The 16,304-nt window shown below is 41.0% G+C and overlaps 1 protein-coding gene across 5 annotated transcripts in view; it reads right to left on the bottom strand.

The window, feature by feature from the left end:
• The window catches only part of WDPCP (WD repeat containing planar cell polarity effector), a 244,455-nt gene that overhangs the window by 142,617 nt on the left and 85,534 nt on the right, over positions 1-16,304 (bottom strand). For all 5 annotated transcript variants that reach the window (XM_032763269.2, XM_032763270.2, XM_075064464.1 and 2 more), the window contains exons 5-7: positions 14,696-14,766; positions 14,380-14,439; positions 23-137 (exon numbers count right to left, since the gene is read on the bottom strand). In XM_032763269.2, coding sequence (XP_032619160.1) covers positions 23-137; positions 14,380-14,439; positions 14,696-14,766 — 246 coding nt within the window. The remainder of the gene's footprint in view (positions 1-22; positions 138-14,379; positions 14,440-14,695; positions 14,767-16,304) is intronic.

The following is a 16,304-nucleotide window of genomic DNA, read 5'->3' as shown; positions in this document are numbered from 1 at the left end:
ATTTGCACATGGGTGTAATTACCATCACTGATGGTGTTGGAGATGAGCTTCCCCGCCAGGGTCCTGTCAATCACCACTTTCTCCAGCTGTGGCCCAGAAAGGCTTAGGGACACCAGTACACCTGAATGAAAGAGGAGCTAAATCCAAGAAGCCAGAAAATAAGACATGAGGAAACAACAATTAAGAAATGTGAATGTTCCAAAGTACATACTAACATCCCTCTCTGATACATGGCAATCTAATTTACAAAACAACAAGAAGTCTTTTTATCTGGGCCAACAAAATATATTATATGTACAGTACTATGAAAGCTTCATCAATGAAAAAGGGAAACAGAATGAAAAAGCAAAAGAGAAATGTATTGCGACATGTGTACAATAACTATTTATGCTGACCACTTCAAAACTATGAGCCAAAAATCTCTGTATGTTGCATAGATTATACTGAATTCAGATGCTGAAAATTGTGATTGAAATCTTGCTCTGTATGGATAAAGAGGCCAGTCTTATCAGCAAGTGTATTTTTAAGTACCAAAGACACATTATGTTGCATTTTTTCCCTGCTGCATTTTGTTCCTCAGAAAAAACACAGTTAATGCTGTAGTATGCTTTATGTAACATTTTCATGTCTATAGACATTTTAAAAACCAAAGCCAAGATTTTCCAAAATGTTTAGTGATTTTGGATGCTTCAATTCCTGCGTGCTCAATTTGACACACATAAAAAGGATCTGATATTCAGAGATGGGTGCACAGCACATTAGTGTACTATCTTTTCTTATGTATTTGCACTGCACTTAGCAAATTTGGTTTTTGGGTGCTACCGCTATATAAACATTTAATAATTATAAAGAATAACATCATATCCTCAGTCATCAGATGCTCTAAAAGTTGCTCTTGAACTTTAATTTCACCTCAGTTGCACACAGACATTTAAAACATCAGCTTTCTTCCATCCCTATTATCTTTGATCATTCAGGTGCTTTTAAATGTATATAATGGTGTCTAGATACCCCAGTGATGGGCACCTAATGATGTTGTCTGGCATGCGGTCTCAGAGGCCTCCCAATAAAGAAGGAACTTAAAGCCTAAATACAGGCAGAAGAGTATCTCGGACACATTTCAGAGTTAATCACACATCCCTATTAAAGTCACCTCTGTTAAGTGGCCCAGACAGTACTGCAAACTGAGTCACAGGAAACAGCATTCCTTTCTGATGCCATAGCTTGGCATAAGGAGTGCTGCTTGGTGAGAGGGACAAGCGAAGCTTTGTTTTTGCCTAATTAAATCACAAAAAGCAGTAAGAGTTTGAATTAAATCCACCATTCAAAGTAAAACAGAATAAAGAACGAAGATCTCAGCTCCACCGTCAGCTGACGCTATTGTGCCAGGGTACTGCAGCATAAGCAGTAGGTAAAACCACTATTATGATAAAAAAATATTTTCTGGAATATCTTCATAAAAAGGGGCTGAGCTAAGGGTAATTTCGGTCTCTTTGGCCATATATGGACTAATTGGTTGCCAAATTTTAGGTGTCTGTTTTTTACAGTACCCTTAAATGTGTGTATGTCTGTGAAAAAGCATTGAAGAAAATCAGCAATGTGAGTTTGATCCCCAGGTGTACCACTGCACTTCTCAGTGCATCTGGGAGGAGGGTATTTAACTGGCATTATGCCACCTTTCCTTCACCCACTGTATTGGCATATATGGGCCCAAAGATTCAGAGGTGTTAATATGACTCTGTCACTGTCAAACATTAAACAGTTGTAATCAGTTTGGGGGTCTGCTATACAGAGACCTCAGCAGATTAGTACTGTGGCAAACACAGCATTAAAAATCTTTTTAACCTTTTACTAAAGGAAAAGAAGACAAAACAGTTAAAGCCTTTGAAATGTAAACTGTTAAGGAAGGCTCTCATTTTAACATTTCTTGTTCCTCTTCCCTTGAGCTGGAGAGCTTTCAGAAGGAAACTCTTCCTAGCTGACAGTCTTTTAGATAGCATTAAAGACAGCAACAACTCTCCTTTTGGGGGAAAAGACAAGAAGTTAGTTGAGATAGTCTGGAGCCATTGTTTTTGCTGCTGTTCTTAAAGTCCAATCCTGTTTTCTTGAAGACAAAACAAGACAAACACACACAAAAGGGGAAAGAAAAGAACAGAACAGATTTTAAAAAATGTAGTTTTTGTCTCTGGTGCTGTCTCTCACTTGCAATCTCATTGCTGGAAAACACAGACACGGCACTCCGTCTTATTAACCACTCAGAGACCAGGCAAACATGTACCAACATTGAGCTACTTAGGGCCTTGCTTTCGGCTGTCTTTCTGGCCACAGACTAACAAAATGTTGCAAAATACAGTCTTGGCCAGCTAACCCAGTCTTATTAGACAATGGGCAAAAGCAGAGGACTAGGAAAGAGAAGAAATAAGATGGGAAGGAAAAGAACATCTTTCGGGACTAGGACAACGGAGGCCCAATGGGTGTCAGAGTGGATCCTAAAATCCCAGGAGATAACGGGATTGGCAGCCATAATGGTGAGGCATGCTCCTTCCTGTTCTCCCATCTTTCAGTCAGCCGGGATCCACATCCGCTAATTTCCCCTTCAAAGTCTCTTTCTGAGGACTCCCAAAAGGAATGATGAGAGAAATAGCACATCCCTCATTATTTTGTCCACCAATTAGAACTAATTTCCAATACATCAATTTTGATTCACTGATTTCTGGCCTCATACTTTATATGTTTACTAAGTGTGATCTCTGAACAGTCCTTGAATTAGATCAGTAAACCTTTTTGTGTAGACGAGTTCAGTTCATTTGTCTCCCGTTACACCTTTCCCCATCAACATTCATTGTTATAGATTATTGTAACACATTATAAACTTTTACCTACTTTCCCACAGTTAGGCTCACAATATCCCTCTGATTTTCACACTAGACCCACTTAAATGCCTGGTGCAGAAGAGTAGGGGGATGCGGAGGTGCTCCTCCCCAGTGGTAAGCTAATAAAGTTACAGCCTGCTGCTTAAATTTAGCCCCGTGTCTGTCTTCATTCAAATGTGTGTCCTGATCAACTCTGTAGGATCTCTTTTGCCAGCATGGATCGTTGGGCCACATTGTGCTCTGGTCCCACCTCTTATGCCACCTCTTCCAGGGAAGGAAGTAGCTGGTTATGCTAGCCTGAAACCTGCTGAGATTTCCTCTATATAGGAGGGGTCTTCAGCTGTTGCATTAAGGCAGCTTTAAGTCCTCTTTGCCTCACTGGAGAAGCACAAAGAGGACTTACCAGGGGCCAAGGATCTAGGATTGTATTTATATTCCTAATTTAAACATTTATATTTTTAGAATTCTATATTTTAAAAATGTGATGCCAGGCAAATGCTTGCTTTTCTAATAGATGTTATCATAATAACCCATGTCTACTCTATGTCACAGGTGTGAAACAAACATTGATATACAGCATGCTGTTAGATGGAATACCAGGCAAAACTTCCTTGCAGTGAGATCTATTAAATTGTATAATAGCTTCCAAAGGAAGCAGCAGGAGCACCATTACTTTAGACTTTTAAAAATGAACTGCAAAAGCATTAGGAAGTATACAGTTGGGAGTAAATCTGGATTGTAAGTGGCACGGATTAGATGACCTCAGACCATCTCTAATTCATATGAACATATTATGTTGTCAACTACAGAAGATATTTTCATTTATGAATTTTCTTTCTGAGTTTTATATTTTCCACATTTTAACTGAAAGGGAAGAGAATGAAAGATTTCATTTGACTGTGCTGAAGTATAGGAAGCACCAGGGACAGGAATTTGATTATCTTACCTGCCTATCTCTGTTGGCTTTCTTTCTCATCTATGCCCCTACCTTCACAAAATGGCAGTTATACACATCTTAATGAATGAGTATAAATGTTATGCACCCTGCAGCAGTGAACAGAACAACATATAAACAAATGAACTATTTCCTTTTCTTTATTAACATTTTTAACCGAAAACTCTTCACTCCATCTCTTTTCTCCTAATTTATATTAGGTTTTAAAAACTAATTGGCATGACATTTCAAATATAAACTAAACATACCTGACATGCAAAACAAATACATTAAAAGGCAGAAGAACTTTTTTTTAGTAACCTCCTATCCTGACCAAGATGAATATTGTGTTAGTCTGAAAGCACATACAATATTTCAAGAGTCCCAGTCATGAAAGATGTCCTTTAAGGTTCTGTCCTAGTAAAAATGTTAGACGCAGTCACACGCCTGTAGCTTTTATTACAACTTTTCAAAACTTCAATTTATCCTTGTGTTGCAGTTAGACTAGATAAAATCACAATTTATTTCCAACTTGATAACGTGAGTCCAGCAAGGTCTGACTACAGTTAGTTATAACTGTCTAATGAATAAAGCTAAAAAAGTAGAGGGGAAAAATTGACCAAATTAAACAACAAGAACAAAAAGGAATACATTTACCATGAGAAATTCTCCGTAATCTTCTGAATTGTGCAAACTCTAAAAAGCCAGGGATTATCTAGCAAGCAAAAATGTTAGTCTGCAACAGAAGAGCAAAACACCCCAAATTCTTCAGTTCCAAACTAGAGGGAGATTTGAATAAGGGGGATTGTGTAAATAAATTCCCTATCACTTGTGCTGTACAGCTTCCTATGCTTGGGAGTCAATCTGTCTTTTCATCCAGGAAAAGTTCCTATAACCTTAGGGCATAAGAAATTTCCCCTTCTCCAAATGGTGAGATGCTGTGGTGCTCTGCATTTACCTGAGAGAAGAGGGCAGTGGGATAAACCAGGGGAATCAGAGGTCTGTTGGCTGCTTCTCCCTATTTTACAGGGTAGGGATATCCACCACGTCTCTCTAAATAACAGCCGGGAAGAATGCTTTTTGGTTTGTGACCCCATTCAGTCAGCAAGAACGGTACCTTCCACCTCTCAGATGACTATATTATAGTATCAAAGCTACATGATTGTTATGTTGTTGCATCTAAATTGTCTGTCTTATATACTTATGTATCTAGACCATCTGCGGATTTGTTGCAAACCACTGTGCTATGGTAACAACCACCTTTCACGGACCCCTTAGACATAGTCTGCAGACTCCCAGGGGTCCCCAGAACACAGGTTGAAAAGCACTGATCTAGACATTTCTAATGTGGCCATTACCCTGCTATTAAGAGGCACCAATGTTCATTAGATACATCCATTGCTGTGCAATTCAGATACCGGACATCATCATGCTCACACACTGATTTGGAAGTCTATGTGCTTTTAAAGGCATAGTGCCAAAACCTTCCTGGCCCGCTGCTCAAAAGTACATGTGCACCATTGTGTCCTCCAGTTCTCTCTCCTGCTTTCCTCCAAGCTCTGTAGCCAAGTCTGGATCCCTCTCATTGCGGTATACCAACAGATCTTCAATAGTAACGTTTCTTCAGAGAGAGGACCAATCTTTTGCACCTCCCTAAACAAAGAAGATGCAGGATGCCACTAGGCAACTCTCTCTGCCACGAGAGCATCAGGGAATCACAGAGAAGCTTCCTGTCTGCTTGTTTCTTGCCCCAACCCTTGCTGCAGCCACAGAATCACTCAGAAGCTTCTTCATTCTTCCACTAGCATTACTCATGTATAGATAGATATTGGTATGTTTTTCATTAAAAAAACACACACATCCCATGCCTCCTACCTCTGCACCCATGTTTGGTGTGTCATGATTCAAAGGCTTTGTAGGGTAAGTGATTTTATTTTTAGAATGAATTTGAAGAAAGAAAAGGTGATTGATGGTGTTTGAAGAGAAGGACCGTTTCAAGTATAGGTGGGAGCATGGAACAAGGCACAAAGGCAAGAATAAAAAGGGAATGCAAAGGGAACATTTAGATGCAAGATCTCATCCACTCTTGCTTCTTATTCCTCATATAAAGCCATAACTACACTGTGACATTATAACCTTAATAATGTGACAAAATTTCCACCGTAACTAAATATGATGTCACAAAAGAGTTCTGACTTCAGTTAGAGGATAAGGAGCAGGTGAAAATGAACTTTTAAGAAAAAACATTATGTAAAGATCAAAGTAGAAATACAGAATAGATCTATAACCATTTGCTTCCAAAAAGAAGTTTGCCACTTTTTAAAAAAAAGTTTGCCATGAAGCACAAGCAGGTGTTTAAATAACACAGAACAGTTTATATTTTCATTCAAAATTAATCTGAAACTTAGAAAATGTATACATTGCTCTAAAACAGGACGTCAGACATTTAAGATTACAGGCGAGTTGCATCATATGTGCATTTAACTTACGAGAATTCAACTATACGCGCTTGGCAAAAAAAAGAAAAACAACAAGATACCTGTAAATAGTGCGGGCGATTCCACCCAATGAGCGTATGCTCCGGAGCGAGCGTGAGATGGGAGACGTGAATCTGCTGTTCCCTCAGTTGGTCTCAGTTCCCGCGTGCCTCTCATAGAGTGATTCTAGTGTTTAAAGATACGTATTTTTTGTACAACATGGCCACTACTTCATCTGGTGCTCAACGATCTGTTCCAATGCTGGAGGAAAAACTGGCTGTGTTGGACTTATTGAGAGATGGTATGTCGGTCTCCAATGTGGCGCGTAAATATGGCCACAATGAATCTAGCATCCGTGCCATCGAGATTCAAGACAGAGAAATTCGTCAAGCCGTGGCATCAAGTGCTCCAATAACTGCTAAGGTGACGAGCCAGGTGCGTGATAAGACTTTAGCGAAGACTGAAAAGGCACTGAACTTATGGCTGGAAGACACGAATTCAAAACGTGTGCCTATCGATGGCAACGCGTTGCGAGAAAAGATTCTTACCCTCTATGCGCTGTTCAAACCTCCTGCCGAAGAGGGACAGCCTTCTGATGAGAAGGAATTCAAAGCCAGCCAAGGTTGACTTAATAGTTTTAGGAACTGCTTCAACCTCAAAAACGTGCAGACTACTGGTGAAGCTGCATCTGCCAATGAAGAGACAGCAAAAGCCTACCCCGAACAATTAAAGAAAATCATAGAAGATATGGGTTATCTTCCAGAACAAGTTTTTAATGCTGACGAGACTGGGCTCTTCTGGAAAAAAAATGCCCAACTGCTCTTACATTTCGAAATCAGAAAGACAAGCCCCTGGCTTCAAAGCAGCTAAAGACCGTGTGACTATGTTGTTTTGTGGCAATGCGGCTGGGTATTTAATAAAGCCAGGCTTGCTCTACAGGGCTGCAAATTCCCGTGCCCTAAAAGGCAAGGATAAAAATCTCCTGCCTGTGTTCTGGAAATCACCCTGCTCCTGCCCTGACAGGCTTAAAACAACCCTGGGAGAGGGCTGTGGCAGGGAAAGCAGCTACAAGGCTGACTGGGGCGTGGCCCAGCTGCAATTGGTTCCCCAATCAGGCCTCAGCTGGCTGTATATAAGAGGCTGGGAGCCAAGAGCTAAACAGTCTCTCTCTGGGTTCAGAGAGAGAAGGGCCTGGCTGCAGGGAGGTTAACCAGGTATATGGAGTGGAGTAGGGCTGGGGAAAGGCCAAGGGAGCTGGGGAGCTCTGGCCTAGGAAATCCCCAGTCTACAGGCCTGGTAAGGCCTATTAGGTACTGGGGTTGCAGGGGCAGCCCATGGGGATCCAGAGGCAGCAGGTCCAAACCCCTTTGCCTCTGATGAGTGGCTTATACTGCAGTCTGCCCCAGTGAACAGGAGCTAGATGGGAGACTGAGCAGTAGCCAAGACTGAGGCAAAGTGGGGATAGTGGGTGAGGGTTCCCCTGGGAGGGGGAGACCCAGAACTGTGGGAGTACTGCCAGAGGGCAGCACCCAGTTGAAGGGTCCTGGGAGGGACATGGTGGTCCAGCGGTAGTGGATTGGCAGGCAGAGGGCGATCCAGAGGGCTGGTGAGCTAATTCCCAAGGACAACCAGCAGGAGGTGCTGCAGGGTGAGTCCATTCGCTTACAGAAGGACTTTCTATCAGCTTGTATTGTCCAGATGAGAGCTGAGCAGTACAAAAAGTACATTTCTGGGGAAAAGTCTGGGACTGGGGTCTGGGACTGCTGGGGTCACCCTGCAGTATAATTCAGACTGGTGCATGACTGGCAGGCTGCAAGTACACAGAAACGTAGCTGAGAGTGACTTGCATGCCGGAAGCTGTTTGTGAGCAGTCCAGGAGTAGACCCGTATCATCCTTGACACATTCGGTAATATTTGCCCAAATGCCCTTCTGCAATGCACAAATGAGTGTTGGTGGAATACAGCTTGCTAAAAGGGAATTTAGGCCCCAATGCAACAAAGTACTTAAGCTCATGTTTAACTTTAAACATGTATTTAAATCCCTCTCTATTCAGCAAGACACTTCAGAACATGCTTAAGTTCCACTGAAGTCAAGTCGCAAAGTCCAGGGAATATGCAAAGAGAGGCACGGAACTACAAAGCAATTCTTGTTCAAGCAGGATCAGTGTTTTCAACCACCTCTTCATTGCAGGTTGCTTTCCCCCTCCACTCCATTGTAATTATTCTGTCACTTTCCTCAGTACAGCTGAGCTTACTGTTGTTACATGTTAATATTTCACAACAATCAATGCATTTGTGATTTTAGCCTTGGATCTCAACCAACATGTTATGAACTAACTGCTATGATTAAAAGCAAATAATTTAATATGATGGACGGTGTTCCTATTACTAGCTGGCAAAAAGTACTAACTTCTTGTACGTTTTATTCACATAGTGTCTTGATTCTGACATCAGATACCCTGGCATGTGTCACCGTATATCTTGCTAAATCAGCTTACTTGCGTGCACATGCACAGAAGCTAATTGCACAAGCCATGTCAGCACATATTGCTGTGTATCTCAGCTCACAATTAAGCTCTAAATGTGAAAATGACAGTAACATAAAAAATATTTATGTACATACGCAAACTGCAACTTAAATAAAACGAAAGTAATTAAATACAAATGCGAAATTCTTATTATTAGCTGCCAATATTCACTTCTGCTACCTTGCATTCATACAATGAAATATGTAAATACTGGCATGTGTTAATCCTACACTGAATCGTGCATGTAAAAATCAAGAAGTTAGGAACTAGATTATTCAGCTAGCTCTCATTAGTTTTGCAAATATAAACTGTACACCAGAACTGAAAACATGGTCTCACTTCACAGTACTGAATTCACTTTTTTGTAGCAAAAGACTTTGAAGCATTCCAGAGTGTTAAGGAATGACACCATGGGTGAAAAGTAGCTGTGGTTTCTTCATAGCAAATTCTAATTAAAATATTAGTGAAATTAATTAACTACATCCAATTGTTAACCTGACCAGAACAGGAAGGAAGGAACAATTTATTTATAAAAAATACAGTGACATTTTTACTGGAAAGATCTCTTGCCTTTCTTTTCTGTCAAAGCATCTTTTATGGTCTATTTATTTTCTTCTTTTGACAACAGCTAACAGAAGATTACGGGATTATTTCAGCAGCTCATCACTGGTCATCAAACTTTGGGTTTAGAACTACAGTACTAACATGGATGCCCCTGGAACTAGTAGGTACAGACCTAAAGAACCGAGCTCAGTCCTTTAGGGCTCTACTAAGCTCTCTTAAATGGAATACTACAATCCTTTAAAAAAATCATAATACAGTCTATGTATGTTTGCATGAACTAGCATATTTTCTGTTTCTATATGATATAAAAAATATTCAAGTGTATATACAGGGTTGCAAGAATAAAGAACACGGTCAACAGATTTTTTTGGCAACAGAAAGCATGTAAATATAAAACTTCTAGTGCCATGTTCGTCAACGGCACTGGAACTAGGGGAGGGGTGGAGTGAGAGGATTCCAGGGCCCATGCCCCCTACTTTTTAACAAGGGGGCAGTTTAGGGGGGCAGGGAGTGGTGCTCGTCCCTCCCAACTGCATGCTTCCAGCAGGCATGGAGCAGGGCCAGTAGGGGTTGTACTTTGTTGCGGGGGAGCTGATACTGGTGATCAGCTCCCCTGCTGCAAAGCAGAGGCCCTGACAGTGCTGCTTTGTGCCTGCCCAAGGCTTACAGTTTGCGGGGTAGCACCAAACTCGTCCCCAAACTAAGTTCATGTTAAAAAGTGGGGGTGGGCACGGCTCCCCGGTTCCCCCCGTTTTCAGCGCTGGTGGCTCTCCCCACTTCTGCCCTTGATGTTTGTCATATAGGAAAAAGTGATGAGAGCAGACTTTAGACACAAAATTAAAACTTTAAAAAAATACAGAACTGGGCAATATTAAGGTTTAGTGGTAGTTCTAAGTCAGAGGGGGCAAACTACAGCCCACGGGCCACATCCAGCCAGCAACATCATCCTGCCTGGCCCCTGAGTTCCTGGCCTGGAAAGCTCGCCCCTATCCCCTCTCCCGCTGTTCCCCCTTGCCTGCAGCCTCAGCTCGCTTGTGCCACCGCTGGTGCTCTAGGCAGCGGGGCTGTGAGCTCCTGGGGCAGCACAGCTGCAGAGCTTGGCCTGACCTGGTGCTCTGTGCTGTGCGGTGGCAACAGTGTGGCCTGGCTCCAGCTGGGCGGCACGGTTGTAGTGCTGCCAGCCACCAGTGGTCCAGGCAGCACAGTAAGGGGGCAGGGAGCAGAGGAGGTTGGATAGAGGGCAGGGGAGTTCAGGGTGGTGGGCAGGGGGTGGGGGTGTAGATAGTGGTTGGGGGAGGAACAAGGGGTTGAATGGGGGCAGGGATCCTGCGGGGGGCAGTCAGAAAGGAGAGGGGTTGGATGGGGCCGTCATCTCAGGGAGGCTGTCAGGAATTAGAGGAGGGGTTGGATGGGGCGGCGGAGGTCCAAGGGTGGTCAAGGGACAGGGAGCAGGGCTGTGTGGATAGGGCAGGGGTCCCAGAGGAGCCATCAGGAAACGGGGTGGGGGTTGGATAGGGTAGGAGTCCGGGGTGTGTGTGCAGATAGGAGGTGGGGGCTGGGCCACGACCCCTCCCCTAACTGGCCCTCCATACAATTTACGAAAACCGATGTGGCCCTCAGGCCAAAAAGTTTGCCCACTCCTGTTCTAGGTAATGGCATGCAAAAGAGCTGGATTCAATTTAGAGTCTTGAAGTGAGATTTTCAGAAGTGTGTGCATGCAAATGACTTGCATGCATAATTACTCTCTGCATGTAACTGCAGTACTGTGCGTGCAGTCTGTCATTTGCACACACAATTGACATGATTGCACATTTAATTTTAGGAGTTGTATGTGTGCATTCCTCTGGAAATATCTTGCCCCCAATTTATTGCCCCCTGGGTTACCTGAAGGCTCTGGGGAGGCAGCACACTGAGGGACTACAGCTTTTCACATACCAGTAGGCACAACAGTTTATGGACAGTAGACCTGTGCCTACTTCTCACAAAATCTGATACACATCAGTCCGTCATGTGATTGTCCTATTAAACTTGTACCGCCTTACGTTGTTTTCCACTCCTTCTACCTTGCCAAAGGAGCAAAGGCCACAGAAAGAGGCTATGATGGTGGCACACTGTTATTACAAGGAAAAGTGTCGCCTCATTATGGTTCAGTAAGAAATATGAAGGATTCACACACAATGGGAAATTTAGAAAAAAGTATGGCTACTGATTTTTTTTGTAATATTTTAAGTTGTTATATTTTTATTGATGACAACTGTCAGTAGTTTATGATAAAAGGGCTAGAAGGTTGAGGAGAATGGCATTAGGATAGCAAATCTTTGAACTTCCAGTCACCTATTCAGATCGAGCCCAGATCAGCAATCAACTACAGTTATTAACATCTAAGTGATGGAGTAATTTACTTTTCACTATCCATGATGTTTGTTTGCTTATTGCTTACCACAATAATGGCAAGCTAATGTAAAGCATATTCTTCTCTATTATAGGCAAAGGTTATTTTCCCCAGAGTAGTCTATAAAGGGAATAGTGACATGACATAACTCAGACCATTTAAGTGAAACAGTTAATTATACACTTACCTGAAGTTTATAAATAAACCTCTAACCTTCTTTTTCACTTTGCAAAGTGATGTTTCCAAAAAACATTAGCAAATTGTTGCTTCAAATATTATTAGAATTTACTCCTTCCCACCAAATAGAAGAACATGAAGTATTTTTGTTAATTTTTTAAAATTCATTGGTTCAAAAATACGGCATTTTACTGTCACTGACCACAATGCTTTGCACATCTTCTACTGGGCAATTCACGAAGGGAGGAATCTAGTCATTTTCACAAGATGCTACAGGAAGATAAGTAGCAATACAGTGCAGATACTCTATGATATAAAAAAGAATTGAAAGGAGGCATTTTGTGAATTATTCTACTTGAAAAGAACTCTCCCAAATTATTTGTTTTCCTCTGTTTTATTTTCATTTATTGAAGAACTACAGTTTATTATGAGGATGATGGAAAGCAGGATAACACAAATTTTTTGACTGAATATTCTCCGGATTTTCTAAATCACTATGAGGAACTTTGAGCTGCGATAATCTCAAATGCAAAATGGGCTAAGAACTGAAGAAAGCAAATGGAAATTGATTAAGATAGAGAAGTAACTATTATTAATACCTTTGTTTTCACCTCCAGCTAATTTTCAAGCAAAATAGCTCAAGAAAACTTACAGGAATAGGCCAGATATCTATCTACCTCCTTATATGACCCCTCTGATGTAGTGCCAAAGCACATATTTAAAAGTAGAAATAGCAGTCTCTCTCTCTCTCTCAATTCCCCCCCTACCTTGCATGAGAAATAACTTGATAAATATATGTTGTTTCTTTTTCATATATTATGTTTTGTGTACACACACACACGCATGTGAAGAACTTCCTCTGAGAAACCTAAGTTGGAGAAATGAGTTTTACATACGATAGTTGGCGGATCTAGGATGTTGTGCTTTAAGGGAAGAGTGACATAATTCTGGCTGGAAGAAGTCCTCTGGCAAGAGGCTCCAAAATTCAAGAAATCAGTTCTTAAAGCACAGGCTGCAAGAGGAGGCACGCTGTTCAGAGGACAAGTATTCCATTTTAGTGAGGAGTGAGAGTTTAGAAAGATGGGGATGTAACAGGAAGGAAAAAGATATGGGGAGACTGAGTAGAAAGACACAAGTGAGGATACATAGCAAAGGGGTAACAAAAAAGATGGACAACCATTTTTTTGTGTAGTGACACGTAAAGCTGATCCTGACTCAGCTTCTCTGATTCACACACTTCTTTCCTTCCCCCTTTATCCTCCAAAATTTGGGGCCTTGAATAACTGAACAGTTGATACTTAAAATTAGCTTTAGAAGATCAGCATTCACTGACAAATTGTTCTTGTTAAAAACAATTATGGAAATTTCTTTAACATACATGGAACTTGGATACTTTAAATATATTTAACAAACAGGACCATACACATTTGGAACTATTTACATTTAAGTTACATTGAAAAACACTAAAACATTTTCCAAAAGCAAAGAACAAAATTTGTTTTTTAAAACTACATTAGTAACATTTTTAAAAATTTCAACTTCAATGCTGAAGCAGTTTTAAACACGATGCACCTTTCTCACAAATATCGAAGATACAGGGCTATGCAGAAACGTTTAAAGTGATAAAATACTAACCACATCTTAAGAGCAAGCTGTTGATTAGGAAGCTGGATCACACATTCCAATATGCCATACGGTTCCCACTTACCCTGCTGCCCTGTGCTGATGAGGATGTGAACAGATGTTTCCTTTTTACAGTATATGGATATTTATATACATATCAAGGACAGATACATGTGCCTAGCCTGCCACAGTGCCCTGTGCTCTGGGACTTGACATGTGATCTATTTATCTAGATTCTCGCACAACCCCCATCACTATGGTATCCAAATTCAAAATAAATGCTTTGGTACATATGTGTAAATGTTTGCCATGTAAAATATATAATGTAAAAATATTTTCCAGGCCTCTTTATACATTTTAATGGCTCTTTTGACTGTGTGGGTCTGATCTTGTAAGGTGTTTACAGTGGTGCTGGAACTAGCGGTGCTGCAGCATCCTGTGGCTTGAAGTAGTAATAACGAACACCAAATACATGGGTTCTGTCATCAGCACCCCCACTATAAAAATTATTCCAGTGCCCCCGAGCTTTTAGTGTCTTCAAATCCCATTACTTTTGTGAAAGCTGCAGGCACTCGGTACCTCAAAAGATCAAGCCCGTGCTGAGCAATTCTTGGTAGTAAAATGACCATAGAGTTTGATTTTATCCTGTCTGTTTCTACTTATAAACAAAATCTAAATAATGAAATCCACCCCCTACCGAAACTCACTGGTGTTTTAGACCAGTTAACATGATAACATTTCAGCATCAATCATTGAACAGTCGTTCAGCTCCACTGACTGAACATTTCAAGAGCATGTCAAAACATTTTACCTGACAGACATATTTATTCTTCCATTTGCTCACCACACACTGACTGTTTTGCATCAGCTCCTGAAAAACAACAGAAAACAGAAAGAGTGGAGTTGGCTGTACACATTGTCACTAGCGGTTAAGGTGCTTCTGATTTTCAAGCATGAGAGATCAGCATGCCACACAAACAAAGATGCAACTGTTTTGGACCAGCCCACTGGACAAAAGCACATTTATCATCACCAGGAGGGCTGATCCTTTATGAAAATTAAAGCTGTTGAAAGAGGTTTGAAAACCGGATTATTTGTTGCCATACTTGAAAGTTTCTGAAAGGTACCTCCAGCTCCTTGAGAGCATCGCGCAGTTTTTCTGGGCGTTTGTTTTTAAGTATCCAAGGATAATCTCGAGCTGGCAAATAAAAAAAAATATATATATACATATAAATATATATATATAAACAGTCAAAAACTATGTTTTAAGTTGGGTTTTTCTTTCTTTTGATGTGGAGAAACAAAATAATAAGATTTATAGGAATGACCTTAAACATAACTTGCCTATAATTGGGGGGAAGTGGGTATGGTTTCTATTGTCAAATGATATCCTCTTGAAAGGCTCTGTCATAGGAACAGTTAACATGAAATATCCTCACCTACCATGATTTCACCATGGGAATCATGGATAAAGCTCTCAGGGCAAAATATCCTTCCCCAGCTGCTAAGTATTTGCCATGGGAAAGTCTCCCAAGCAGAGTGTTGCTAGCTCACAGAGATGCAAGTTATCAACTCCCTCCTGACTCATCTTAGATATTATTATGTTGAATTAACATTAAGGGCAAAAATTCCAAAAGCAAGCACTAACTTGTGCCCATAAAATATGCATGCATGGATGTCAACTGGTAACTGTGCCCTGCACCTACTACTACTATATGAGCCATTTAGGCATTTATTATTGAAAATTTGGTTCTAAGTGTCTGCCAAGGCAAGCTAACAAAAAAAAGATGGGTGGGGGGAGGTTAGACAGGAAGTTCAGGATCAGGGTATATGACTGCTTAGCTCACTTAAATAGGAATCATGGATACTTACAATTACCTAACAATCTTACTAACTTTATTTAGATGCCTAACTTTCAGCAAACAATTTTGAAACATCTAGCCAAAAATATTGACCCTGCAGTAATTAGGAAGGCAAAGCTCCCTTTGGAGTTAATGGCAATAGCTGTGCGATAGCTGAAAGATCAGGTTTTAATAACGTACTAAATGTCATTATTTAAAAAGTGAGCATTTTTTCCCCCAAGAGTACATAACAAAAAAGTTTGTGAAACTGGAAACTTCCCCCCTCCTTTTTATTCATCAGTCTAAACTATTTAAAGGAGATTTGGTGAAAAGTTTCGAGGTCTGAGCTGTCAGAGTTTGTATGTCAAATTTCATGCCAAATGAATTAACAGTCAAGTTTAAACCTCCCCACAAAACCAATTTATAACAGAAATGTTATAAAGTCCTTCAGTCTCGTACTGTGTATATCATTTAAAACAAAACAAAAAGCACATAACATACAGCTTCCCTTGTATTGGACCAAGCCAGTGTCAATGGGACTGTTGTGAACATTCTAATTAGGCATGTAAGATCACTTTTTCAATAAGCCTCTGTGTAAATTAAGAACGCTTATCTACATATACAGAATGGAAATTAGTTAGGGAAGTGGAATGGACGGACAAACTTGTGGATTTAAATGCGGAGGAGGCCTGGAATTACTTTAAGTCGAAGCTGCGGAAACTGTCGGAAGCCTGCATCCCAAGAAAGGGGAAAAAAACCATGGGCAGGAGTTGTAGGCCAAGCTGGATGAGCAAGCATCTCAGAGAGGGGATTAGGAAAAAGCAGAAAGCTTACAGGGAGTGGAAGAAAGGCGGGATTAGCAAGGGAAGCTACCTTAGTGAGGTCAGAACATGTA

The sequence above is a fragment of the Chelonoidis abingdonii genome, chromosome 3 (assembly GCF_003597395.2).
Source record: "Chelonoidis abingdonii isolate Lonesome George chromosome 3, CheloAbing_2.0, whole genome shotgun sequence".
Taxonomy (NCBI): Eukaryota; Metazoa; Chordata; order Testudines; family Testudinidae; genus Chelonoidis; species Chelonoidis abingdonii.
Note: the sequence above shows the minus strand (reverse complement) of the source record. Positions and strands in the feature narration are given on the sequence as shown.